Source organism: Apus apus, chromosome 2 (assembly GCF_020740795.1).
Source record: "Apus apus isolate bApuApu2 chromosome 2, bApuApu2.pri.cur, whole genome shotgun sequence".
Taxonomy (NCBI): domain Eukaryota; kingdom Metazoa; phylum Chordata; class Aves; order Apodiformes; family Apodidae; genus Apus; species Apus apus.
This window is the reverse complement of record NC_067283.1, coordinates 732,386-757,846: the sequence shown is the minus strand read 5'-3', so window position 1 is coordinate 757,846 and position 25,461 is coordinate 732,386. Positions and strand designations below refer to the sequence as shown.

Genomic DNA, 25,461 nt, shown 5'->3' with positions numbered 1-25,461 from the left:
CTCTCTCCAGAAGCTCCATGTCCTTCTTACGTGACTGCCTGGCTCTTCAGTCCTGTATGGCTCTTTATGCTGTTCCACCCAACACGTTTATCCCAAAACCACTCTGAAATTGCATCCAAGCCCTCAGAAATACATGCAAAGCACACGTTTGAGTCTGAGCTGCACAGTGAAGCTTAAATCAAAGAAACTCACCAAAAGGCACAGTGCTATGGTAGATGCTCTTGGACAGTGCTCTCTGAGACCTCATCATTCGTCCTCTTGCTTCTTTTCCAGCTTTAATCACTAAATCTTTTTGGTTGGAAAAGACTTTTGAGATCATCAAGTCCAACCATTAACTTAGCACTGCCAAATCCACCACTGCCCCATCCCTGGCAGTGATGGAGGGCAGGTTGGATGGGGCTTGGAGCAGCCTGGGCTGGTGGGAGGTGTCCCTGCCCATGCAGGGGGGTTAAAAGTAGATGATCTTTAAGCTTCCAACTCACACTAGCTTGTGATTCTACAATTCTAAACCACATCCCACTAATGATAATGATACTTGTGGGTTTGTACTCAAGTGTGGATCAGTGAGACGGTCCAAGTTAAACCTCAACACCTTCTTTGCCTTCTCACTGCAAAATAGCTGTATTGCAGCTGCTCAGGAGCCCCACTGCAGCTGCCCAGTGAGGTGCAGAACAAGATATGAACCACATTTGAGCACAAGGCTGGTTGTTGGTTAGAGATACAGCATGAAAAGAACATGAACTACCAGCTGAAAGCTCTGATGCATCCATCCAAACAACTGGAGCAGAGCTGAGGCTGCTTGAACTCACTTGCTGACCCTGGGGTCACAGGACAGCCTGCTCAGCTCCCAGTTTTCTAAGAAGCACTCTTCCCAGGATGCTCTGAAAAACCAGAGCTGGAGCTGCACCTTCAGTGCTAATGCTGAACAAGACAACAGCACTGGCTGAGCTCCTTCAGGTACTGCTGATGGACACTCTAAGATGTGCAGGGCTTTCCATAAAATCACCTGTTGGGTCTTTGGCCAGTAACAACTATCTGGACCTCTCCAGGAGGTGGAGCTTCAGCCTTACAACATGCCTTAAGTCTTCAGAAGAATCACATGAGACTGCCTGCCAAGGCTGGCTCCCATACTGGAGTCATGGCGTACTTCCTTATGGAAAAAGTGAAGTGTGCTGAGCAGGAGTGCTCAGGAGGAGAGCCCTGGACAGGCTGCCCAGGGCAGTGGTGGAGTCACCATCCCTGGAGGTATTCCAAAAACATGTAGACATGACACTTTGGGACACAGTTCAGTGGGCATGGTGAGGTTGGCTTGGTGATCAGACTTGTTGATCCAGGGAGTTCTCTTCCAACCTTAATGATTCTGTGACCTCTATGAAGAGCAGAGGCAGGTCCCCTACACCACTGCAGCCTCCAGCTCTGAACTGACCATCAAAAATCTCCTTGCAGCATCTGATCAAAGAAGTTGTCCTCTCCTCAGAGGTCAGAACAGAGGACAAGCCATCTGGGAAATGGTCATAGGATCTAAGTCATAGGATCTACAAGGATCTAATAGGAGCCATTGGGGCCCTTGGCATTCTCACTGCTGTGGACGTGTGGGTCTGGACCTGCTCTGTCACACCTTCATATCTGGAACCCAACACCAGCCTGCCAGACACCCACAAAAACCTGACCTTGACCACAGGCACCTTCAGAGTGTCAAACCACCAGGCATGAAAACCCTGTAGTTTCAATGCCCAAACATGTGCTTCCTGCTGCTGCTCATTTTGCTTGTTTTTCTGGCTGACTAGACTGAGCTCTTCAAGCCTCTAACCTCTTATTTACTGTCTGTCTGGCATCCATGCAGCTCTCACAGATCTGAGGAGCTCTGCCAAAACACAGCCAGGTGCCCTTGCCTTACAGACTGGTTGGTGAGTAGCAGCTGACCAGTTATCATCCCAGCTTCAGCACCTACAACAGACATGTTAACAGCCTAAATACCAGCAAGACCAAAATGAGAAAGGGGAAAAAAATTCAAAAAACCTGTAAAACTCTTGTGTGACCATGGGCTGGATGAACCTACCTGGAGAGAAGAGTGTGTTTGAACAGCAGTGTCTTCTGGTGCTTAGTACCCACTGCTTGGTGCTAAGCCCTGGCTCATTAAGTTATTCCTTTACAAAATGCTAATTTAAGATGTTCCTACTGAGGACAGCAGGACTCAGAGTAGCAAGTGCATAGATGGAGAATACCACAAAGGTGTCTGAATAATGTATTTTTTCCTGAAATTTAGCATGTGGATTATTTAAAAGGCCATGAAATCCTGACCTATTTGCAGCACCCAGTTGTTCTGCAAGAAGGGACACGAGGGAAACACCAGCACAACCTCATACTCCTCCTCCAGGATTTTAGACCTGCAAAACCTACAATTTAATGCTCAGGGGCATTAAAGAAGGAACTTTCTGAGATCATGGATGCCAAGACATGCTGCCACACCAATACAAAACTGCTGGTGGAGAGCCCTGATCCACCTCTAAGCTTCTGAAGTCATGAGCTGGTGTTGGGGGTTCATTTCTGTAATCCTCATTTTACTGGTAATTCTTGTGTGCTACAATGAAGAAACAGAGGTGTCCACAGTGTTCTGCTTTAAAAGTAACAGTTTTGTAGAAAAGTTTTATGGAAGTGCCTTCCATACGTAAGAAAAACTTACTAGAATGTCTCACTGAATGATAACGGTTTTCCTCTTGGCTCATTTTAAGATGATAAATCTACTTATCTGAAGTATCTGCCACCATAATTCAATTTATGGAGGATGGAGACATACCTCCTCTGAAGTTTTATCTCCGTGTTAGGATTTAGTGACCTAATAATGTCACAGGGAAAATCTAGATTAGATTTTGTCAGACAGCTATTTCCAGCCTAGAAGCAGAGCTCCAAATTGGGCTGAAAAGTGTCACCCTTCCTAGTAAATGAAAGGAGAAGCTTAACAAAGAAAGCTTTATTTCCTCCTTTAGCAGCAAACAAACAGAGAGACAAAGTGCAGAACACTCCAAGCATGGTTGGGTTGGTAGAATGAAAGATCATGAGCCTGAACAAGAAAAACACTGCTCAGAAATACACACACTTTCATTCTGGTGTGACACAACCCAAACATCTTCCAAGATTCCTAGGATTGGGATACAGTGCAATTGAAAGAAAAAAAACAAGAGTCTAATTTTGTCTAAAAATCCCCAAAACTTAACCCCAGGGAGAAGTGGAGCAATTCTGAACATCTGCTTCCTACAAGTCAGAAACAGGGCAGAAAAGCTCTTGTCTCTGGACAGTTTTCAAGTCAAAATGGGAAGCTTTCTGTCTCTTAAACGACTTGGTAATTCATTCACTCTTCTGAAAGATGAGAACCTGGAGTCCAAATTCTCCAGTCTAGAATCAGGCTGAGCAGAGACTCAAGCCTCAGCATCCCACCCTGGCATGGAACATCTTGACCTCCAGGCTACTGCCTCAGCCCTTGAAGGCTCCTAATCTAAAGGAGCTCCCACAGAAACCTGCAGCTCCACATTTATGCTCTGAGGGAGCAGCAACAATTCCCTAGAAGGTTCTTGTCACACAACTGCACATGATGTGCTCAGGAATGCAAACTTCACAGGTGACAATACTCCTTGCTAGATTCTGAATCACATTTGAGAGAAAGAGCAGGATGAGTCTGTGTAGCCTTAGCAATGAGCTACACAACCAGAATTAGCACAGATCTTGAGTGTTTGGGATTAATTCTCTGCAAGTTTTAGGGCAAGGTATATTAAATACTCCTTTTTTATTTCACAGAATCATAAAAGTGTTTGGAAGGGACCTTTAAGATCATCCAGTCATATATCTTCCACCTCCCACCAGACCAGGTAGCTCCAAGCCCCATCCAACCTGCCCTTCAACACTGCCAGGGATGGGGCAGCCACAGCTCCTCAGGGAAATTTCTAGACTCATTTGTAGACCCCCAAGAATTAAGCAACAACTCCCACAGATGAAGCTCCAAGAAACAGGACACCTCAGAAAGTCAACTCCTTACCACATACTCCTTAGAGAACATTTTCTCAAAGAAAGAAGCACACCTCACAGTGAGGAAGATTGGACATGAGGAAAAAATTCTTTACTGAAAGAGTGATCAAGCATTGAACAGGCTGCCCAGGGCAGTGGTGGAGTCACCATCCCTGGAGGTGTTCAAAAAACATGTAGATATGGTGCTGAGGGACATGGTTTGGTGGGCATGGTGGGGTTGACAGTTGAACTTGACTATCTCAGAGGTCTTTTCCAACCTTAATAATTCTGTGATTCTATGAAAAGTGCCCTTGGACCCTCCCTTGCATCACAATAGATTGACAAGACACTTTCCAAAGCCAAGTGTTCTTTTCTATCCTGCAGGGACACATTCAAGTACAGAGAAAGTCAGCAGGTACGTACGTGTGACAGTAAAATTACTGCAAACATTCTGATTTAACTCAGGTTTTCTAGTCCTGGCTGTAATAAATATTATTTTAAAGTCAGGATGACAACTTTAGGCAGGTTGTAGTCAATGGTTTTTGAAACCTGTTTTCTTGTGTTAGTGACTCAGCCCTTATCTGCAGTGACAGCTCGATGCCTCTGCAGCTCCAGCTGCCAAAAGCCCTTCTGCTCTTGTGTACACCCAGGGGCCCGAGCTGAAATACCATATTCACAAGGAATAAGAACATGAAAGCTATCAATTACTAGTTTGGAGGTGAAACAAGTTTACCTGGGTTGAAGCAAGCTTTTGCTTCTAAACTACAGGCTACTGAAAGCACCTCAAGAGTCCCGTAAAAACTAACCTCTAAATGAAATATGAAAGGATCAGAAAAAAGACAAAACATCTACATGATAATGAAAAAAACTACTCCTGCCTTGCAGCTGGATCCAAACCCAGCTGTACTGCTTTCCCTGCATCATCTAACGAGGTTAATGAAATAACACGATGCACACAGGAGCTGATGAGCTGGAGATACACAGTCCTGTTACAAAAGGGAAAGACTTCACTGGGATGAGAAAGATGCTGTGATCCCCTTTCCATGGCACCAGTGATGCTCCTTAAGCCTCTTCAGCAGGTTTGGTATTGCACCTTGCAGGCTGTGGGCAATGAAATTAATGTTATTTCTTAAATCAGCAAGAAGCAGATGGTTGTGAGACACCACAAGGCATCTTTCAAGAGGGAGAAACGACTTGTAGAACAGGCAACATCACCTCTTCATGCCCCTCTTCAAGCCTGAAGCAGCAAACATCTTCTGCCTCTACGGAAAGTTTGTTCCGGTTTTATTATCTCCAAGAACAAGCAGCCCTGTTTCATAATACATCACGAATTTATAACTGACTTCTGATGGGGCACAGTGACTTTACAAAGAAGTTGAACTGACTTTAGGTCAGTAAGTAAAGCCATAAAAAATACTTCCACAGTAAGAATTTACTGCATGACCAGCAATCAGAGACTTGCAGCGTGAGCAGATCTGTAACCTCCATCGTCACCAGAAGAACAATAAGCAAAACTCCACATATAAATGCACAGAATCACTAGCGTGAGCTTCAGCTCAGCAAACGGTTTAAAGATGCCCTCAAGACATCCCAGTCTCCTTTGTTTTCACTAAGGCAACACACGCAACCTGTCAGAAGTCAGCCTTGAATATTAATATTTAATTGAGAGGAAATCTACTGGTGCTACGGAAAAATCCCGGGTCTGAAGATGATAACTTTGCTATTATCTAAACCATAATTTACATTTTCCACAGCAAGTCAGGCCTCCACAGCCACCAAGGCTACCTCTGTTTCTGCTTCATGCAGCTGGTGGGGTAGAGCACTTCCACAGAGGTTGCTGCAGCTGTCGTGTCCATCATAGAGGCTTGATGGGCTCAACCCTCCAGTGGTGCAGATCCAGCTCCCAGATAACTGGGCACATGTGAAAGGAACGAAGCACTCCCAGCCTGCTCCTTTTTTAGCCATATTTGCATTATTCCAGAGCTCAAGCACACCACGGAGAACATGAGAGAAATCTTCCTGCCACAAATGAAGATAACTTCTCCTGTAGACATACACTTGTGGGTAGTTTTCTACCCACATTTGAGAACGACGCAAAATCATCCATAAAATGTTAAATTCAACCAACCGTTTAAACTGCTGATGGCTGTAGTGGAGCCAGAACATCAGAGCACTGTTCTCTCAGAGGTCCCTGCCACAGATGAGCTGCAGCCTGAAGCACCCCTACACTTGTGCCAGCAGAAATACTTTTAGTGAAATATGTGGAACAGCAAGATCTAAACTGCAGGAGTAGCTGCCTGCAACCCAGGCACTGTGCACGTGTGTGCAGCCCCTGCACTTAATCACCTTTGGAAAGCCATTAGGAGTGCACATACTCTATGAGAAGTTAATTGAAACTACTCTGTACCACAGGCACAGGGAATATTTCCCTTCTCATGAGCCCAAAGAGCTTGAATCCCTTGTGGCCCTCAATTCATTTTCATTACAGCAGACAGAGCACCTTCACATCCCCACTCTATAACTTATGGTGAGGCACCAGCCTGAGAAGTTTCTACCATGCTTACCACAGCATCTGAACCACCTGAGTCTCCTCTGAGCTCTACTGAAGCCTCATTAGATCAAGTCAAAAGGAACCATCATCAGCTTTCAGAAAAACTGAGGACCTGAAAGAGGATACTCCTGGATATCAAGAAAAGCTCCTGCAATCTACTCAGGTCATATTTTCCCCTTTCACATTCCATACTGCCTGTAGCTCAACAAAATTAAAAGCTTTTAAATTATTATGGAGCTATGATGTAATTTTATTTCTAAAATACAACAACTGATGAACTTTAGTAGGGAACCCAAAGGAGATATTTTTAGTTCTCTATAGTGACATTTAAATAGAAACCTTCAGCTCTAGCCATGCAAACACACAGCTCTCTTTCAGCAGCTGCACCCCACAATGCTGCACTTGAATTAATTCAACACACCTCTGCAAGTGCAAGCCATGGATTCCCCCGTGCCCTCCAGTGCAAAGCTGTTTTGGAAGTGGAAGGCACCACAGATTGTTGAGTGACCCAGTTCACTCTTGCTGAGCAGCTCCCCCAGGGAGAACCATCTGCTGTTGTCCTAATTCATTCCATTAGTCACAGCCCAGTACAAATCGCATTAACTCTGCCAGGACAGTCTGACTCGCAGAGCTCCCCACATGGCTCAGAGATCATCCTGGGATGGTCATCTGCTCTCCAGCTCCTCATGCTAAATGACAAGCACTTCAAAACCTCTGCCTGCAACTTGTGTTGCAAGGGTTAACTGACAGACTAGCAGTATCACCAGTGAGGTAGCAATGGTCAACTTCCATGGTCCTGAGAAGGATTGAGAATTAAGACCCAAAGCAGCAAACATGTTACAAGGTCCTTAACAGGTACATCCTACACTGAAGCCTCAGAAAATAGAAACAAAATCCTGTCAGAAAAGTTTAACCTAAGCTGAGCTTTTTAAAAAATAACTATCAACATAAGTCTCAGATGGAGCAACACAAACTTTTTTTTTTTTATGGTAGACTTGAAAATAAACCCCAAAGCCAAGCCCCTTCAACAGAGCTTGGGTGCTTGTGTCAGACGTGCACAACAGGGAGAAGCAGATATTCCAGAGGCTGGGGTGCCCCTTTCAGCAGGCACTCCCCATCTTCCCAACGTGCTGAGCTGCCTCACATCAAGTCTATCCCACTTGTATAGAAGTAAAAAGTGTAGCACTGAAAAATGCAACAGAAGGATGGAATGATCTGACAGTTTCTGTGTAAAAAACATCTTCATGAGTTCAGTGGTACTTTAGAATCTAATTTAAAAGTGCAATTTTACAATGGACATTAAGTACTATAAACACTTTGTCTTCACCTGTATGACTAGGAGCTGATAACTGAGCAGCTGACTAGAACCCACAGGTCCCTTATGATCCCATCACACAATCTGACACCTTGCTCATGTCTGCAGAGGGGGTGACAGCAGGTCAACTATGAGATGTACAAACAGCCCAAATCAAACGCTCCAGTCAATCCAGATTACACTCTGCCTACTTTGCCCAAAGCTATACGTGCCTTTAAACATCTAGTCACTACATTCACTAACATTATTTGTGATAAGCTGAACGAAAGAGCAGCCAAGAATGCTGGAGATGAAAATAAAGATCAACAGACAAGTCAGTAGATCTGAACCACACTTAAGAGGTGAAAGTTTTTGAGAGAGTCAGTAGGAACATAGCAAACGCCGTGCCTACTTATTTACTGCTGAGGGAGACCAAAACAGAGTTAAACAGAGAGGGTTACACAAAGTGGTCTCCTTTTGTAGGGAATTTCCAAAAGAAATACTTTTACTCTCCATAGTAATGAATACAAAATTTGCACCTGTCAAAGCTCCAGATACTGGAACTTCGTACCAGAGTACCTGCTGAACGCTACAGGGAACAGCTCAGCTGACCCTGAGCTCCAAACTGGGAGCCTGTTACCACAGCAGGGTAACGTGCACCAGCCAGAGCTGGGATCTGTGGCATCACCAAGTGCCACTCCACCATTTCAAACCTTCCTCTTCTGCCAGACCACCATGGCTAGCAACGTGCTCAGAGTGTGAGACTTAGGTGAAAACTCATCGTCAAAGTTGTGATTTCACATTATAGACTCAGCTGCAGCACAAAGAGCCAATAAAACTGTTTGCTTTATTGTAACTATAATTCAGCATCCTCTAATGACTCCAATACCCACGGAACTGGCATGAAACCTTCTGCTCTGGGTTTTTTTTTTCCCCACTCAACTCCAAGCATCCTAAGCAATGGCACTTCCAGGTGGTCAGAGCAGGAAAACTTCTTTCTAAAACTAAGGCTGGTCCCAAGTTCATTAATTCAGCGTCAAGAGTTAATAAACCTGCAGGAAGCTGAAGTGGAATGACCTGTAACATCCTCCTTACCTGGGATTCCCATCTGGTTTTGGAGGTGAACTTATGGTTTATTACAAGTCAAAAGAAAATCATAGAATGGTTTGGGTGGGAAGGGACCTTAAAGATCATCAGGTTCCAACCCCCTGCCATGGGCAGGGACACCTCCCAGCAGCCCAGGCTGCTCCAAGCCCCATCCAACCTGCCCTTCAACACTGCCAGGGATGGGGCAGCCACAGCTTCTCTGGGCAACCTGGGCCAGGCTCTCACCACCCTCACAGTGAACGATTTACACCTGATGTCCAAAAATGCCTAAGAAACCTCATCCAACAGAAATTCCTGCATCTTGCTGGACATCTTACCGATTTTCTCTGGCTCATCCGGGCCTGTTCCAGCAATGCAGCTGCTCTCTAATCCATACGTTGGATCCACCTTCCCAGAGGCTCTTGCTGCTTCCTGTACTTTCTTGACATGAGCTTCCACGAGCTCCAGGGGCACCTCTTCTCGGACTCGAGAGAACTCCTCTGTTAGCAAACACAGACAATCCAACATCGTGAGGGTTTCATGGCAAATGAAAAGTCAGGATTTTCTCTGATCAGTGCGCAGGTAAATCTTGTGACAAAATTAGTTCCCCAATATTTGAGTTCCTTCTTTCCACAGTAGGTAGCTAATTTTCTCTCTCAAATGTGGTAGGAAAGCTTCTCTCCCTAGTTATATAGAATTATTTTGTACATGGGAAAAAAATCATAGAATCATCAAATTGTTAGGGCTGGAAAAGCCCTTTAGATTGTGGAGTCCAACCATTTCCCCAGCCCTGCCAAGGCCACCCCTGCCCCATGTCCCTCAGCACCACATGTACAGGTCTTGGAAACCCCTCCAGGGATGGGGACTCCCCCCCTGCCCTGGGCAGCCTGGGCCAGGGCCTGACAACCCTTTCAGGAGGGAATTGTTCCCCAGATCCAACCTCAACCTCCCCTGGCACAACTGGAGGCCAGTTCCTCTTGTCCTATTGCTTGTTAGTTGAATAAGGACAAAAGTGAAAGGAACGCTCTCATCTGGTTTCTCAGAGGTCAATGTAACTGTGGCAGATCATTTCACACAAGCAGAATATTGATACTGATCACTGTATTTAATCTTTAGTTACTCAGTGGCCTTTAAGAGCTCTTCCAACTTGCCTGCACCCTGGCAGTTTCAGTACCAACAGAGCACCAGGAAGTACCACCAGACCTGCTTTCTCTACACACATCCAACTGTTTTTACAACTTATTACCCATCCTGAAGAAACTCACAGAACGGTTTGGGTTGGAAGGGAGTTTAAAGACCAACTCCCACCAAGAGTCGATTTTAAGACTAACAGAGAGCAGAGTCATAGAGAGGAGCTGTAAACAAACTGCAGGGTGGAGGCCATACCTAAGGCAGCCTTTGCTGCAGCTGATGCCACCCGGGGATCCACCACCGAGGCCAGGAAGGCAACAGTGCTCATCACAGGGTTGCCAGACTGGCTGAAAGGCACGGGCTGGTAAGCCAGGGGGCCCAGAGATGCATCTGAGTTCTCCAAGTAAGGGTCTTCAATGGGGAGCCTCAGGAAATGGAGAATGCACTCGTCCTGGGTACGGCTCCCAACGTGCTCTGAGACTTTGTTCCAGTCATCTTTGTACATCTCCAGAGCCTGCAAAAGATAAAAGCCTTGTATCTACATTGACTGCTCCGGGGAGGGGGGGGGAAAATAAATCAATTATGCAGAGAGATTTTCAATGTTAGTTATTTTGCTGGTGGAACAATAAATTTGGATCAGACAAGTATTTAAAATCCTATTTTTTCTGGTAGCAAAACTATTCTGTAGAACAAGTATGAACATCTAACTGGGACATCAGTTAGATTTCAACTGCAGGGATCAACACATGACTTTTATGCTGTTACTAAATCAAAAAATTGCCAGAAGATTTGGGATTTGCTTGTAACGTTTGCATACTTAAGTGTTTCCTCATTTTGCTTCCACATGAAAAGGTTTACAGGGAAGTAAGTTTGCTCATCCTACCAAGTCTTACCAATACTTTTAATTCCTGTAACTTCTCCCTGTGAGGGCACTCGTGTTCTTACACTTGTATGTCAACACCCTGAGCTCTCTGGGGCAGGAACAGGATTTTATCACACATACATACTACAGAATCATAGAATGGTTAAGGTTGGAAGAGACCTTAAAGATAGTATCACCTGTGAGGGTGAAGTCCAGTTTTTAGATCCAACGGGTGTTAAATGAAAGAAAACCAAACCAAAGTATCAGGGAAAAAGATATTTTATGTCAAGAAGCCAGACAAGTTCAGTTCTCTAGCAACTCTTAACCAGTCTGATTTTTGTTAATCATTCAGGTTAACAAATCATCATTATGTAGCTAAGCCACCTGGCAAAGTAAGAACTTTCAGATTGGATTAAATATTTCACAATTCAGACTTACAGTCATTTCTCAGCTTATTTAAGTAGAAGTTTCAACAAAATAATTTAATGACAATGAGCTACTGAAGCCATAGACTTAGAGAACCATTTAGGCTGGAAAAGATCTTTAAGATCACCAAGCCAAACAGTCCCTGCACTAGTTTTTTTTTTAAAACTAACAAATTAGCACTGAAAAAAAACAAAGTGGGAACCTCCAAGAATATTACTGCTTAAGAAGCTTTTCTTTCCTGAACACCCCTTCTGCTATTGTGTACTGTCCAAACGCTCAGATAAGAGCTGAACTGTTCACTTTCACATTACTGACATGATTAATGGCTCAATCACCTAGAAAAAGAAAAAGCAGCTTGATTTCTTGGTTACGTATGTTCAATTTAAAATAGGGACAGGCAATTCAAAGGCATACCAAAAGCCTTCTGAGAATAATATTATTAGAGGCCTGAGCAAGGGTGGCAAACACCTTCCTGCTTATCGGAGTTGCAGATCTCAGGTTCATTTTTAGGTTTAACCCAGTTGGCTGAGAAGCCAAGCTGCTTTTTAGTCACACACCACTTACCCCACACCAACCATACAGGTAACTGGTGCCTGCAAGTCAGCAGGGAGTTAGCAACGACTGGGGGAAGGGGAAGAACAGTTTGAAGTCAGTGTTACCAGGCTGCTTGGAGGAGCCCCTCCTTCCTGAGCTGCTGACCATCAGGCAGGCTGCCTTGGGCTTTCAGGCACCTGTCTGCAGCTGTACTCCATGTCAGAAGACACACAAATCCTCCTCCTCCCTAATTGCTCATGACAACCCAGTTTCCCTAAATAAGCTGGATGTCCATTCAAGCCTGAATGTTAAGAAAAAATGAAGTTAATGGCTTTTCAGTACTTGAAGGCTGAGAACTACCTGAAATCAACCTTGGGGTATCATGCCAAGACTCACTGAACTTTCCACATGCACCACCTTTCATGGCAGAATTCAGAGCAAACAGGCTACTCAGCTGGACTGTATCTGTCAGACATCATGAGGAGGATCCACCCAACCTGTTTCAGTTGGGCACAAAAGTACACAAAGTTAATACACTGGATGTTCCTGCATAGTTCCCAGTGACAAGTAGAAGATAGAAACTGCACCAGCAGCCTCATGTGTTGAGTTCCCTGACCTGGGAAGGGACAATACCACAAAACAAGTTACTATATATATCATGGTTGATATATAAGATATTTGCCTGCAGGACTACACGTAAATCAAACTTTTTCATCAAGACCAAAATATTTCTTAAAAAATCCAGGATCCCTGAACATACTGTTTTCTTCACAGCAGCTCTGCAGGAAAAGTTCTGGTGTTTTTGCAGCTAAAACATAAGGTATGAAGATTCTTCAGAGAAAAGTAATCAGCCTGAACAGGACTCTGGCATGTCGTGGATGTTAGAGGTCAGCTGGGGAAAAAAACCAAGCTGAGTAACATTTCCAAAGATGTGGAAATAGACTAACTAAAAGGACAGATGACTTAGAGCCAGGAGTGTTAGAGATCCAGCAGGCACTGGAAAAAAAAAATGAATCAGCAATCTCTTCTCCCTAGTAACAAGCAACAGGACAAAATAAAATGGTCTGAAGTTGATCTCAATGATCTCAATCTAAACCAGGGGAGGTTTAAATTGGACATTAGAAGAAAATTTGTCACTGAAAGGCTGCCCAGGGAGGTGGTTGAATCACCACCCCTGGAGGTGTTTAAAAACCATGTATATGTGGTGCTGGACCTGGGTTAGCTGTGGGCTGGGGAGAGTTGGGCTAATGCTTGGACTTGATGATCTTAAAGGTCTTTTCCAACTAGAATGATTCTGTGGTTCTATGAAGCAAAGGCCAAGCTGCTTGCAGTGGGTGAGGCTTTTTAGCCCCCTGCTCTGAGAGTGATTTAAGCTTTACCTGGCTCAAGTTTGAAGTTTCTCTCTCTCAAACTGCTTGAACTGGGTGGGGAGGAGGGAATAAACCCAGTATATCTTCAGATACACTGGCTGGAGAGAACAGAGTCTTTTGAGGGAACCTTCCCCCAAAACACCGTGTGTAGTACTGGGCAAGTACCAGAACATGGGAACACTGTGCTCCAGCTGGATGCTGGATGGAAAGAACAATACAGGAACTGTTGAAGACCACGAGCTGGAGAACATGAAGGGTTTTGAAAGCTCAATGGAAAGAGTAATTTGGTTCAGGAATGAGCCAAGGACAGTCTGGTCCCCAACTGCTTGTGAGCCCTTCTCCTGACCTCTGTCTGATCTTGCTCAAGTGCTTAAAGGAATGAGGAACTGCTCAGTTCACCAGGTCACACTCACGGGGACATGTTCATTCAACATGCAACCTTCATTTCACTTTCCCCAACACATCCCAGTCTGTAAGTTGTGTGTCACTGTCGATCCATTTTTAATCACAGTAGCATATTAGATCAGCTTTGCTTTTCGTGCCCATGCAGGGTTGTTATTTTCTGTTCATTCTCCTTCATTGCTTGTTATTTTTCTGCCAGACAAACTAGCTCTCACAATAGTTGTCCTGACTATAAATAGCTGAAAATGCACTTAACTGTGCAAGAATAGTGCTCTGTGGAGATACAGAGGAGGTCTGGCAGGGAAGATGATTCTAGGAGGGAAACAGTATTTCCTCCCTCCAATTTCTTCAGTCAACAGGCGGAAGGACAATAATTATTTTAAGATAAGATTTATTCGTTGGAACTTCACTGCATATATATTTGCCCAAAGCTACCCTGAGGATTTAATTGGACTGAGCTGGCTTGTTAGAGCTGTATTACTTATGCTTGAACTGATGTACTCTTTACTGATTTATTCATAGGTTAAATCACAAAGAATGAAGAACATCATTAATTTAAACTCACTTTAAATATAATTGCAATCTCAAGATACAGGATTTTTTGTTTTGTTTTCTTACTACAAGAATGTGTCATCTGGACTATTTAATCAGGCTACTACTTGCTATGTATGACCATAAGCTACAAGCATAAAAAAGAATGGATTTTAAATAATAATACTAGTAAGCAAAGAAGAGATCAGTCTTGTTTCTCCACACAAGAATGTCACTACAGACATTCTGGCTGTTTTCACCCTATAAGCAAGATTTTTCTACATGTCAATAGAAAAATATTGGCCAGACACTGTGTATCAACCTAAAATTAAAAAAATGCCCCAAATATCTATTTTGGCTGTTGGATGAACACACTTCCCATCTGTGAAGGCTGAACCCAAGTACAGTGCTGGTGAGACACTGTCTAGCTCAGAAAAGCAGCCCCACACAGAGGCTGGGTATTGTTCAGCTCCATCCAGATCCATTGTCCATGCTCTTCCTTTTGAAATTAACTTTTCAATGGGTTTACTGACACATGTACAGACACAAAGCCAGAACAATCACACGACTGCAGCCTGGTTTAAGCTGACCAAGGAAAAGCAAACACAGAAAAAAACCCCAAACTGAAATTTTTATCTCAGAACTCTGAATTACATTAAAAAAAATAACCAATCACCCAACCTCTTCATCAGAAGACATTCCTGTAAAAGGAGGGTAGGGAAATAGTAATTCTTTAAAGGAAGTGGCAGCACATTAATTATTTCAGGCCACTGAGACTCTTCTTCTGAAAAAAGACTGTGGGAAAACAATGCTACCCTGATGACAGCAGAACCTGCTTCTGCAGTGCACCTCATGGGATGGTCTTCATCCTAGGCTGGAACTCCAAGAGACCAGACAATTACCACGTGGTTTAAGAGCATCAAATTAAGCAACATGGGGACAAAGGCTGGATTCTAGTGTGCTAACAGTTCTCTGACCTCATTTCTACAGTGCCAATGTGATTTGAGTCACCTCATAAGTATTTCTTGTAGGCTTCTGGAAAAAGCTTAAAGAATACACCAAGTGCAGCCATGTGGCAGAAGGAATGGGAAGCTGGATGGAATGACAGAGCTACCAAATAAAGAGCTTCCCTTCTTAGTGGCAGGAGACAGGAAACAGCCTCAATGGTTGCTTAACAATTTAACCTTAAAGATGAGCCGTTTCCCTAACACACTGTGGCTTAGCCAGGAACCTGTGAAGTTTATCAGAATTTCAAAGTATTTCTCTTTGTGGCAGGCAAACCATTACTTGAAGGACATTTATTTCATACTATTAGTAACTTCTTTCAATGGTAAGATCTCTCTGCACTGGAAGATCTGCTCCTGAGTTTATTCAAGCACCCTAAATCAGAACCAAACCCTAAAGTACGTGAAGCCTCTCTAGTGCACAGATGTTACTACCATCTCTTTTTTTGTCTTAACATTCCTGTATCCATGACAGTTGAATAAAGAGCTTTGCTCTGGAGGGAGTTTTTGAGTTGTACCAGCCCAAAAGCCACAGCCACAACTGAAAGGCAGCCCTGCACACACAGCTACTCAACCACTCCAGCTACAGGCGAGCCCCAGCAGATTGTTTCCCACTAAAAACTCTCCTTCACTGCTCCAGCTTCTGTAAAAGCAAGCATGTGGTTGCCATCTAACTCCACCTGGCAAGACCTATTAACCTACATGTAGGGTTTTTTTTCAAGCATGTAACATCCTGTGTTTTGGCTCCCCAGCCTTTGGTTTTGCCCTCAGGAACTCACCTCTAAGAGCAGCAGAGTCTCTTGTTCCGTCCATTCTCTTCCAGCACTTGCACCTTTACTCTACAAAAGACAGGAAGGGATAAAAAGTGAAATCCAGGTCTTTTTGCACTGACCTTTATAGAATAAAACATTAAGGGGAAGATTCTGTTACTAAATCCTCTCAAACGTGCACCTTTCACAGCCCTCCTCCTCCTCCAGCTACCTTGCAGAGTGGTTCCCTTCCCATGATTTACTCATGCAGGTGAGGCCTGAAGGTGAGCAGATTCCTGCAGTCTCTCCAGAGGCTGGGGGTTACAGATACCCCACCTTCCCAACACAGCTGGGAGAACCTGCAACTCCTCTTCTCTGCCAAGCCAAAGCCGAGTGATTTGCTACCCTTTTCTCCTGGCCATCTCTGCTTGCATGCACAGCAAACAGGAAGGAGGATTCTCCTAAACAGTAAGAGCCCTTTGGAGGGCTGGCACATTCTGGTCAGCTTGACTTTGGCCAGTAAAATGAAGACAAGAAGAGAGCAGTAAACTAAATTTCCCACAGGACAGCAAGAGCCAATGGACACAACAGAATTTTATCTGACTCCCCTGGAGCCCAAGGAGGCAACGGTGCCCACCAGATTCAGGCTCACCTGGGATTCTCACTCTTCTCAACAGTACGGTGCTAATGTCAACATAAATTTAGCCCCTCAAACCTCCGCTTTCAGGGCAGGCAGACTGGGCTGTGTGAGGTGGCCAAAAACAATAATAAAAAAAAAAAGTTCACCTAACAGCAGTAACTCAGTTTAAAAATAAATATCTTTATAAAATGAGATAAGCCGCCTGGAAAGAGAGAGTAATTACAAGAAGATAATCTGGATCTGAAGGGGCACGGCCCAGCCAGGAGCAAAGGCCTGGGCCCGTTGCTATGGTGACAGCAGGGCCCGTTTGGGCGGGAAGGGGACCATGTTGGCGGCTCTGGGGACGCTGTGACCCATAAGGGAGCCGCACCGTGCCGTGCTCTCCCCTGCTCTTTGTATAGCTCAGTGTCTCCATTACACTTTGGAATGTGTCTCAGACGGCACGTTGTTAGCAGTGAACACTCGGTAGAGATTTTGGTTCAGTTTGTGTGTGGTACAGGAGTGCGGGCTGCAATGAGGGAGGACACAGAAGGACGTGGAGCTGTTGGAGAGAGGCCAGAGGAGGCCCCAGAGATGATGGGAGGGCTGGAGCAGCTCTGCTCTGGAGACAGGCTGGGAGAGTTGGGGTGTTCAGCCTGGAGAAGAGAAGGCTCCAGGGAGACCTGAGAGCACCTTCCAGTGCCTGGAGGGGCTCCAGGAAAGCTGGGGAGGGGCTTGGGACAAGGGCAGGGAGGGATGGGAGCAGGGGGAAGGGTTTCCAGCTGGCAGAGGGAGCTGGAGCTGAGATGTGAGGGAGAAATTCTGGGCTGTGAGGGTGGGGAGAGCCTGGCCCAGGTTGCCCAGAGAAGCTGTGGCTGCCCCATCCCTGGCAGTGTTGAAGGGCAGGTTGGATGGGGCTTGGAGCAGCCTGGGCTGCTGGGAGGTGTCCCTGCCCATGGTTGGGACTGGATGATTTTTGAAAGGTCCTTCCCAAGCCAAACCATCCTGTGATTCAGGACAAGTAAATCTATCCTATCAAGATGCATTTCAAATAGATCATCAACCCACAGAGAACTTTAATCAAAATGAGTCACCCAGCAGCTGATCAGCTCTCAGCAACTGCCACACAAAACAAAAATGGAAATGAACTCCTGGCAAACAAATCTGCTCAAGTTCATTGGGCTAGATGCTTGTAAACAGAACTTGAGTCTAGAACCAGTAAAGATTTATGAATTTGGTGAATATTTATTCCTCCCTAAACTAAGTGAAAAAGTCACTCTCATAAAAAGGGATATGGAATTAGCCTTTATAAATAAATCCTGATCTCCTGTGGTTTGGTTTTGTTGTTTGCTTGTTTTTTTGGTTTTGTTGTTTGCTTGTTGTTTTGTGTTTTTTTTTTAAAAAGCAGTTAATCTCCTGATTTCTTAGTACAATGAACACTGTACTTAGAGCAACCAATTACACAGAATTAGCCTGGTATCAGCCCAAGAGAGGCTCTAATCAGCAGAACACTGCAGATGTCTAGACCCCAGGCTGTGCTGAAGCAGTGAACTGGTATTTCTGCAGTAGCTCCAAGCACACACCCAGGTATCCGGCAGCAGGAGGAGTTAAAGGCAACAGGTTGTGGAGTTATTGACAAAGGTGGCTCAGAACTGCAACTACACAGATACAGCACCCTGCTAAAACATGCCCTGCAAAGGTCCTGGGACACTTTTTGTTATCAGGCAACTTCCTAGTCTGGAAAACCCTGCTCACACTTGGAAAGCAGCACAGTTAAAGGCTGAAGGTCTCGGTTTCTGTCTTGAATTATTGGACAGTTTGTTGATTCTGAACCATTCAGGTGAAACACACAATCAAGTAACAACAGTTCAGGGTCTGAAGACTGACAGAATTGACTAGCCTGGGAGAGGTACATGGCTCTATTTCCACTTCCAACACAACCCTAAGGGAGGGATCTCAGCATCCCACACTGAGACAGAAGACATCTAAAACAGGAACCTAAGAGCAACACATGTTGTCTCAAAGTCATCTACTGGAGGACACTCGAGGAAGAAACCTTAAGAGAAGGCTCAGAATAAAAAGATCCCCACATGCTTGCCTTTGCTAAAGTCTTTTTTGAGTAGATGTCCGTGCGAAGGCCGAAGTTCTGCAGATCAGTAGGCTTCTCTTTGTTTTTCTCAGGAAAACTCAGCATCTGCTGAGCAGCTGGAATCTGCGAGCAAACGTTACAAGAGAAAGGTGAGAGGGGCAGGAATTGAAGGTTATCCAAGGTTTTCAGACCCACGTTAAGCAGAACAAGGACTGAACAAACAAGCTGAACACAAATCTACAGGGGTGGCTGGAGATAAGGTCCCTGGCACACAGTATCAGCAGATTTGTTTTGGAGATTCCGACTATTGGAAACTCTCAACCTAGATGGACAAAAAAAGTGACTACTTAGGCAAATACTAGAGGAATTATTCAGTGAGGTGCAGGGAGCCTAGAGGCAAGGCAAGCTCCTGTCGGGGCGAGCTGGGGACCCACCTGCGGCGTGCGGATGTGGAGAGGCATGAGCCCCGAGGGGGTGTCAGCCAGGACGTTGAAGTGGGGGGTAGGGGGAGGTCCCATGGCCATGGGGCGGCTTTCTGGATCCACTTGGTAGTTAATGAGACCCCACTGCTCCAGAAAAGCATGTACTCTGTGGAACAACACAACAGATTAAGACCTTAAGAATAAAGGCCTTGCTTGACACTGCAGGAAGGAGACAGCAAGGGAAGAAGTTTGCATTTCTGGATCAAGCACACATCCAGAATCCTCTCTAGTCCCTCACTAAGCACAAATGGCAAAATAAATCAAGTGGCACGAGCTTTGTGCAGACCTGACTGCACTTCAGATTGTTGCAGAAAACAAAACATGGCATTCTTGGCTATAACGTAACAGGGAATTACCTAATTAAGGACACAGGCAAGGCAAAGCTGGGGCTGCCCGCACGGAACCACTTGCAGACAATGTGTGGATGGTGAGGGCTGCACAGCCACTGACTCCCTTCCCTCATCTATCTGTAGCTGCTCTTTTCTGAAGGGACACTGAAGCTCCCAACTTCTAGGGCTCTGCTGTGCCTCACAGCCTGACACTGGAGAAACAGAAACCTGGCAAAACTCAGCTGTCAAACTGGGATTTTGTAAAAGTGGAAGCAGTGGCTGCAAGGGGCTGGAAAAGGCTTTTACCTCATGACAGCACACACGTCCCCAGTCAGGTTCCTCCTGCAGGCAGTGCTGGTCAGGTACTCCTGAGGGTTCAGGCGGTAGGTGTCAATCATGAAGTTGCGGTAAGCCAGGTATCTGGAAGAAAAGTGGGAAGCAGTTCATGCACACTGACATTAACAAAGGTCAGAATGTGCATTTTCACAGAAATGTTTGGGTTAGAAAAGAGCTTTAAGATCATGGAGTCCACCCATTCCCCCAGCCCTGCCAAGGCCACCCCTGCCCCATGTCCCTCAGCACCATCTCCAGGGCTTGGAAACCCCTCCAGGGATGGGGACTCCCCCCCTGCCCTGGGCAGCCTGGGCCAGGCCCTGACAACCCTTGCCAGGAAGGAATTGTTCCCCAGATCCAACCTCAGCCTCCCCTGGCACAACTTGAGGCCGGTTCCTCTTGTCCCATCTCTTGTTACTGTCTGAGGATCATAGAATCACAGAATCCCAGACTGGGATTCACTTTTTCCAAACACCTGCTATACCAACAAGTAAACACAAACAGGCAAGTTTTATTGATGAAAACCAATAGGTAAGTAGATTTTTATATACTGAATATGACCCATCTCTTCCAGACTGCTCCATTCTGGATTTTATCCATGCATCCTGAAACTACAGATCACACAAATAGTTGCTGTAGTTTGGTCATCAACCAATGTAGTTTGTAGTAGTACAACAAACTACCGGCTGCTGAGAAAAATAATGGGGTCTGGTCTCCACGTGGAAACAGGCAAATAATCCCTCTGGGAGCTTGGAAGGGAAGAAGCTGCCATCTCACACACTGTGGGCAAAAGCAGCTTAAATAAAAATATGTCATACAGAGAAGGAACATCAACGTGTTTCACAGGCAAGAGCTGCAAATACACATTCTTGCCCAAATCCCACATCTTTACTCTGACCAAATTATATACAAAACTTGTAGGAAAAAAAAACCAACTATGGGACCAGGTATTGGGCTCCTCTATGCTGAATGCTTGGTGGGCAAGAAACAACAAAGTAGCATCTTCCATAGAGGAACATGCAGGAACATTTCTGAATGCTCCTGGAGGGAACTGCTCAAGAACAGGTACTTCAAAGTGGTCTTCGCTGAATAAATTAGTTCAATATTTTTATTAGTTAAGGTCACACTACCAGATGAAGAGAGAAGCCTAAGAGAGAAACACCCCAGAAGTTTATCCTGCAGGGAGTCTGTTTGCGACAATGACAGGACCCATCAGCTAGAACTTGTCAACAGTGAGAAAGAGAAGCCAACTAGTATTTACTCAATGTTCCTTTTAAGACAGAAACCACCCCCCAGGCACCACTGTCACAAGAGTGAATCTGTGTGAGCTTTTAAACATGGTATTTTGTTTGGCCTGGAAATGGAGCTGGAGGGAAGACATTTCCATTCAGCAGGATGTTTCTCTTATTTAAAAAGAAAACACAAAGCCAAGACCACATGCTGCTCCTGCAAGCCCTAAATGGCAACAGAAATACTTCTCTAGGACAATATCAGGATTGGGAGGGGTCTCTCACTGGCTTCACTTGTTGGCAACAACCAGTAGCATCTCACAGGGGAGTATCAGGGGACCTCAAGTTTTGATGTCAGCTGAAAAAGGAAGCTTGGGATTACACGTGATGAGCACATCAAGGGCCAGGATGAAGCACAGGCAATTCTTTTCACCAATGAATGTCTGCAGCCTTGGACACTAAGCTCTAGAAATCCCAAACCAAAAAAACCATTGAAGAGTAAAACTGACGGAGCAGAGTTAGTGTCAACTCCATTCTGGATCAAACACGTTTTGGAATCACTATGATGCAGCTGTAGTTCCCTCTGCAACTCAGACATGTAGAGAAGCTGTGAGTAAAGACTGCAGACTGAAAATCCTTCCTGGTGCCAGGGACCTCAGGAGGCCTCTAAGCCGATCTCCTACTCAGACCATGGTCAGCACTGAAAACATTCAGCAGACCAGGTTGCTTCGGGCTTTAACAAGGCATAAAAGACTCCAAGGAAGAACATTCCCATCTTCCCAGGGCCCCATCCCAGTGCTTCACCTTCAATACTGAGCCTGGCTCCACCCCAATAACCTCTCTGGGCACTGGGCAACTACTTTAAGGTCTCCCAACCCTTCTCTTCTGCAGGCTGAAAAAGTTTCTAATTTCTATCTCAAGATTGGATCAGAAGCCTCACAAAATATCAACCATGCTTGAGGAGAGGAGATGGAAGCACCAGAACCCTCTCTGAAGTCTGCTCCTGTACCTGCTGGCAGAGCAGGATGGTACGACCACTATTATTTTTGCACTAGGAAGGAACTACTGAAGGAATGTTCTGGATGAAAAAAATCAGCTTTGCTGATGTTAAAGCAACGTCCTGAGAAGACATTTCAAGTGCTTCATTTAGCAGTTAATTGAAAAAAAATCAGTTTAAAATCCCCACAAGCTGCTTTCTGACTCGACCAGGATGTGACACCAAGATAAAGCAAACACGAGCTCGGCTACACTCTCCAAGTTAACAAGCATGCAACGGTGAGCAAATTAATGCTTGGGGTTTTGTTTTTGTGAGCTCTCAGGTTTTAGGATTATAATTTTGATCAAAAACCTGATGCTGAACCATCTTCCCTTAATCACCTTTCAAGACTGGTCAGAATAACATCACGTACTGTTAGTGCAGAAAATTCTCAGAGGAGGGAGATGTGCTTTTACCAACCCAAGGAGCCCTGCAGCAGATTCTCAAGATAAGCATTTGATACAAAACCAGCAGCTTATCCCTCTACATTGCTAAGTCAGATCACAAGTTAATCATTTGAGGTATGAAAAAACCTACAACACCTCAACACGATAATCAGCTTTTTAAACATTTTGTTGTGAACAGCTTCAGGGAAGCTATTTAAGCTGGGTGTGTTTAATTTTGAATTTAGAACATTTAAGTTCTGCAGTAGATCCCAAATCCCCCAAGGAAATGAGAGAGGTACAAACTAGATCTAAATTCAACAGAGAACCCCACCAAGATTTAACAGGCACATCCAGGATTAAAAAGTCACTAGAGGGTTTGGAACAGCTAAGTGAAAATACTTTGCGTCTTGCAATGCCCAGCTCCAGCCCTCTGATTTACATCAGGCCACCTAAGATTTGAAAACACGGTTAAGATCTCAGGTCTGTGAAGATTCATTTTCTGACCCTCACCTGCACTTTCAGAATTACCCATCAGCTGCTCAGGGAAGCATGAAATCAAGACAGAGAACCGTGCAAAATCCACCGCACGGCCTGACGCAGCCCCTGCTCAGTGACCAGTGCTGACAGACACAACTGCTCAGGCTCAGAAACCCAGCATGGCACCAGGTGGCCAGCAGTGTGCCCAGGTGGCCCCAGAGGCCAATGGCATCCTGGCTTGTACCAGGAATGGTGTGGCCAGCAGGAGCAGGGATGTGATTCTCCCCTGTGCTCAGCACTGGAGAGGCCTCACCTCGAGCACTGGGTGCAGCTCTGGGCCCCTCACTGCAAGGAGGATCTTGAGGTGCTGGAGCAGGTCCAGGGGAGACAACGAGGCTGGTGAAGGGACTAGAGGGAAAGTCTTATAGGGAGAGGCTGAGGGAGCTGGGCTTGTTTAGCCTGGAGAAGAGGAGACTCAGGGGGGACCTTCTCACTCTCTACAACCACCTGAAGGGAGGTTGTGGTCAGGTGGGGCTGGGCTCTTTTTCCAGGGAACCAGCAACAAGATAAAAGGGCCTGGCCTGAAGCTGCTCCAGGGGGAGGTTTAGGTTGGACATTAGGAAGCACTTCCTCACGGAAAGGGTGATCAGACATTAGAATGGACTGCCCAGGGAAGTGGTGGAGGCACCATCCCTGGAGGTGTTCATGGAAAGGCTGGCACTCAGTGCCATGGTCTGGAGATGTGGTGGTGGTGGTCATAGGCTGGACTTGATGATTTTAAAGGTCTTTTCCAGCCTTGCTGATTCTGAGAGAGAGAAAAATAAGCAAGGCTGTTAAGTTTCTACAGCATCACTGAGTTCTTCAGATGTCCCTGAAATATGATCATGTTTTGTACCACATAAAAAAGTTCAAGAACTGGTGGCAGAAGAAACTAGTTTTATTTTTCCTGGATAACCACTATTAACTATTACTTTGACATTTGAAGTTTTACCTCTTCTACAATAATGCCAGTGTTACCAAACCAGAAGTGGTTGCACAGGTGCTCTCTCCTTCCTTCATGCCCCTACAGACAGTATCTGCTTCACACAGGCAGAGCTGAAGTGACCACAAGATCATGAAGCTGGAGTCTCCTTCACCTCTCTAATATGTTTTTATTCACCTGCTTTACTTACATTTCTGGAGTCTTGGACTTGTTTCTTCCATTGAAGAATTCAGGAAGAGCACGACGTTCAATCACATGAATGCTGCAACACACAATTCAGATGCTAAGTAACAAACAATCTTGGAGTGCTCTATACAACTTCAAATGACTATTTTGAGGGAGAACACTTCTAGCAAAGGTGACTTTTTCTAGAAGCCCTAGTGTTCTACAGTGATCCTTTGAAATTATAGTGTATTTTCATCAAATAAGCAAAGCTGCATTAAGAGAGATCACAGAAATGAAGTCACTGATCAAAGCAAATCCACACATCCAGTGCTGCCTCGTGATCCAACTCTGAAGGAAAAGCCCATTTTCAACCATACCTTCAGGAGGCTCTGACAGAGCATCTTTATTCTTCACCTTGGTTAGTACAGACATTCAGCCAAGTCCCACCTCAAAGACACCCAGCTTTTATGGAGTATATTTAGAAGATGGGACTGCAAAGAAGTGCTTTGAGACCAAGACCAAAGTTGGATCCACAGCTATTACTAGAGCTCACAAGTTAGGCAGGACACAGACTGGCTTCAAGAATGTAGCTAGTACCTCTCTGGTTAGCTGGGAAAATAAAATCCAATGCATAGATATTTGGAGCAACTAAATAATGTCTTCCCCTTTGAACATCCCAGGAAGAAACATAGAGCAAAATCTGACCATGTATGGAAGAGCAGAACTATTGACACAAGGTGCTCTGGAGTATATGAAATAAAGGAAGGGAAGGATCCCAGCAAATTCAGCTTTAGTTATTTGACAGATATACTGATACTTTTTTCCTTTCATAGCTGTTCCAGGTAAAGTTTCATTTAAGCTTAAAATGTTCTTTCAGTAGAATTTTCCACTCTGCAAGTACTAACAGCCTGACAATGTAAACAGCACTACTGAAACACATGAAATTATATTCTCATATTTATTCTCAAAACACCTAAATAAAGGCTTGGAGGAAGTGATTATTTTAAGATGAGTAAGGAAACTCAGTCCTGAAATGTTTAATGACAGATGACTTCATCACCAACAAATGAACAAGATCATTTTTTGTTACCCATGGTATATGATGTAAGAGGGTTTTCACTGCAAAGCAAAATTACAAAGTCAACAGTCAGTGTATATGGAGCTTCATTAGTGGAGTCACTCCTTTCTTTTAAGATCTTACTGTGCAAACTGAGGCACCTGAGGCTTAACCCACCTTTTACCAAGTGAAATAGCTCCAAGGTTAAAAGAAATTTTTACTTTAAAAAAAGTATCAGAAATGCAGGGTTTGAGTAGTTTAAGATAGAACCTTGCAGAGGGGCACACACTTGATGCAAGCCAGAATCTGGAGAACCACAGTGGTCCTTTAAGAATTAG

The 25,461-nt window shown here is 44.8% G+C and overlaps 1 protein-coding gene across 1 annotated transcript in view; it reads right to left on the bottom strand.

Annotated features, from left to right (window-relative positions):
* The window catches only part of SMARCC1 (SWI/SNF related, matrix associated, actin dependent regulator of chromatin subfamily c member 1), a 92,895-nt gene that overhangs the window by 28,457 nt on the left and 38,977 nt on the right, over window positions 1–25,461 (bottom strand). Inside the window, exons 15-21 of the mRNA XM_051611004.1 lie at window positions 24,092–24,163; window positions 19,765–19,878; window positions 19,082–19,235; window positions 18,657–18,770; window positions 15,970–16,029; window positions 10,317–10,575; window positions 9,269–9,430 (exon numbers count right to left, since the gene is read on the bottom strand). Coding sequence (XP_051466964.1) covers window positions 9,269–9,430; window positions 10,317–10,575; window positions 15,970–16,029; window positions 18,657–18,770; window positions 19,082–19,235; window positions 19,765–19,878; window positions 24,092–24,163 — 935 coding nt within the window. The remainder of the gene's footprint in view (window positions 1–9,268; window positions 9,431–10,316; window positions 10,576–15,969; window positions 16,030–18,656; window positions 18,771–19,081; window positions 19,236–19,764; window positions 19,879–24,091; window positions 24,164–25,461) is intronic.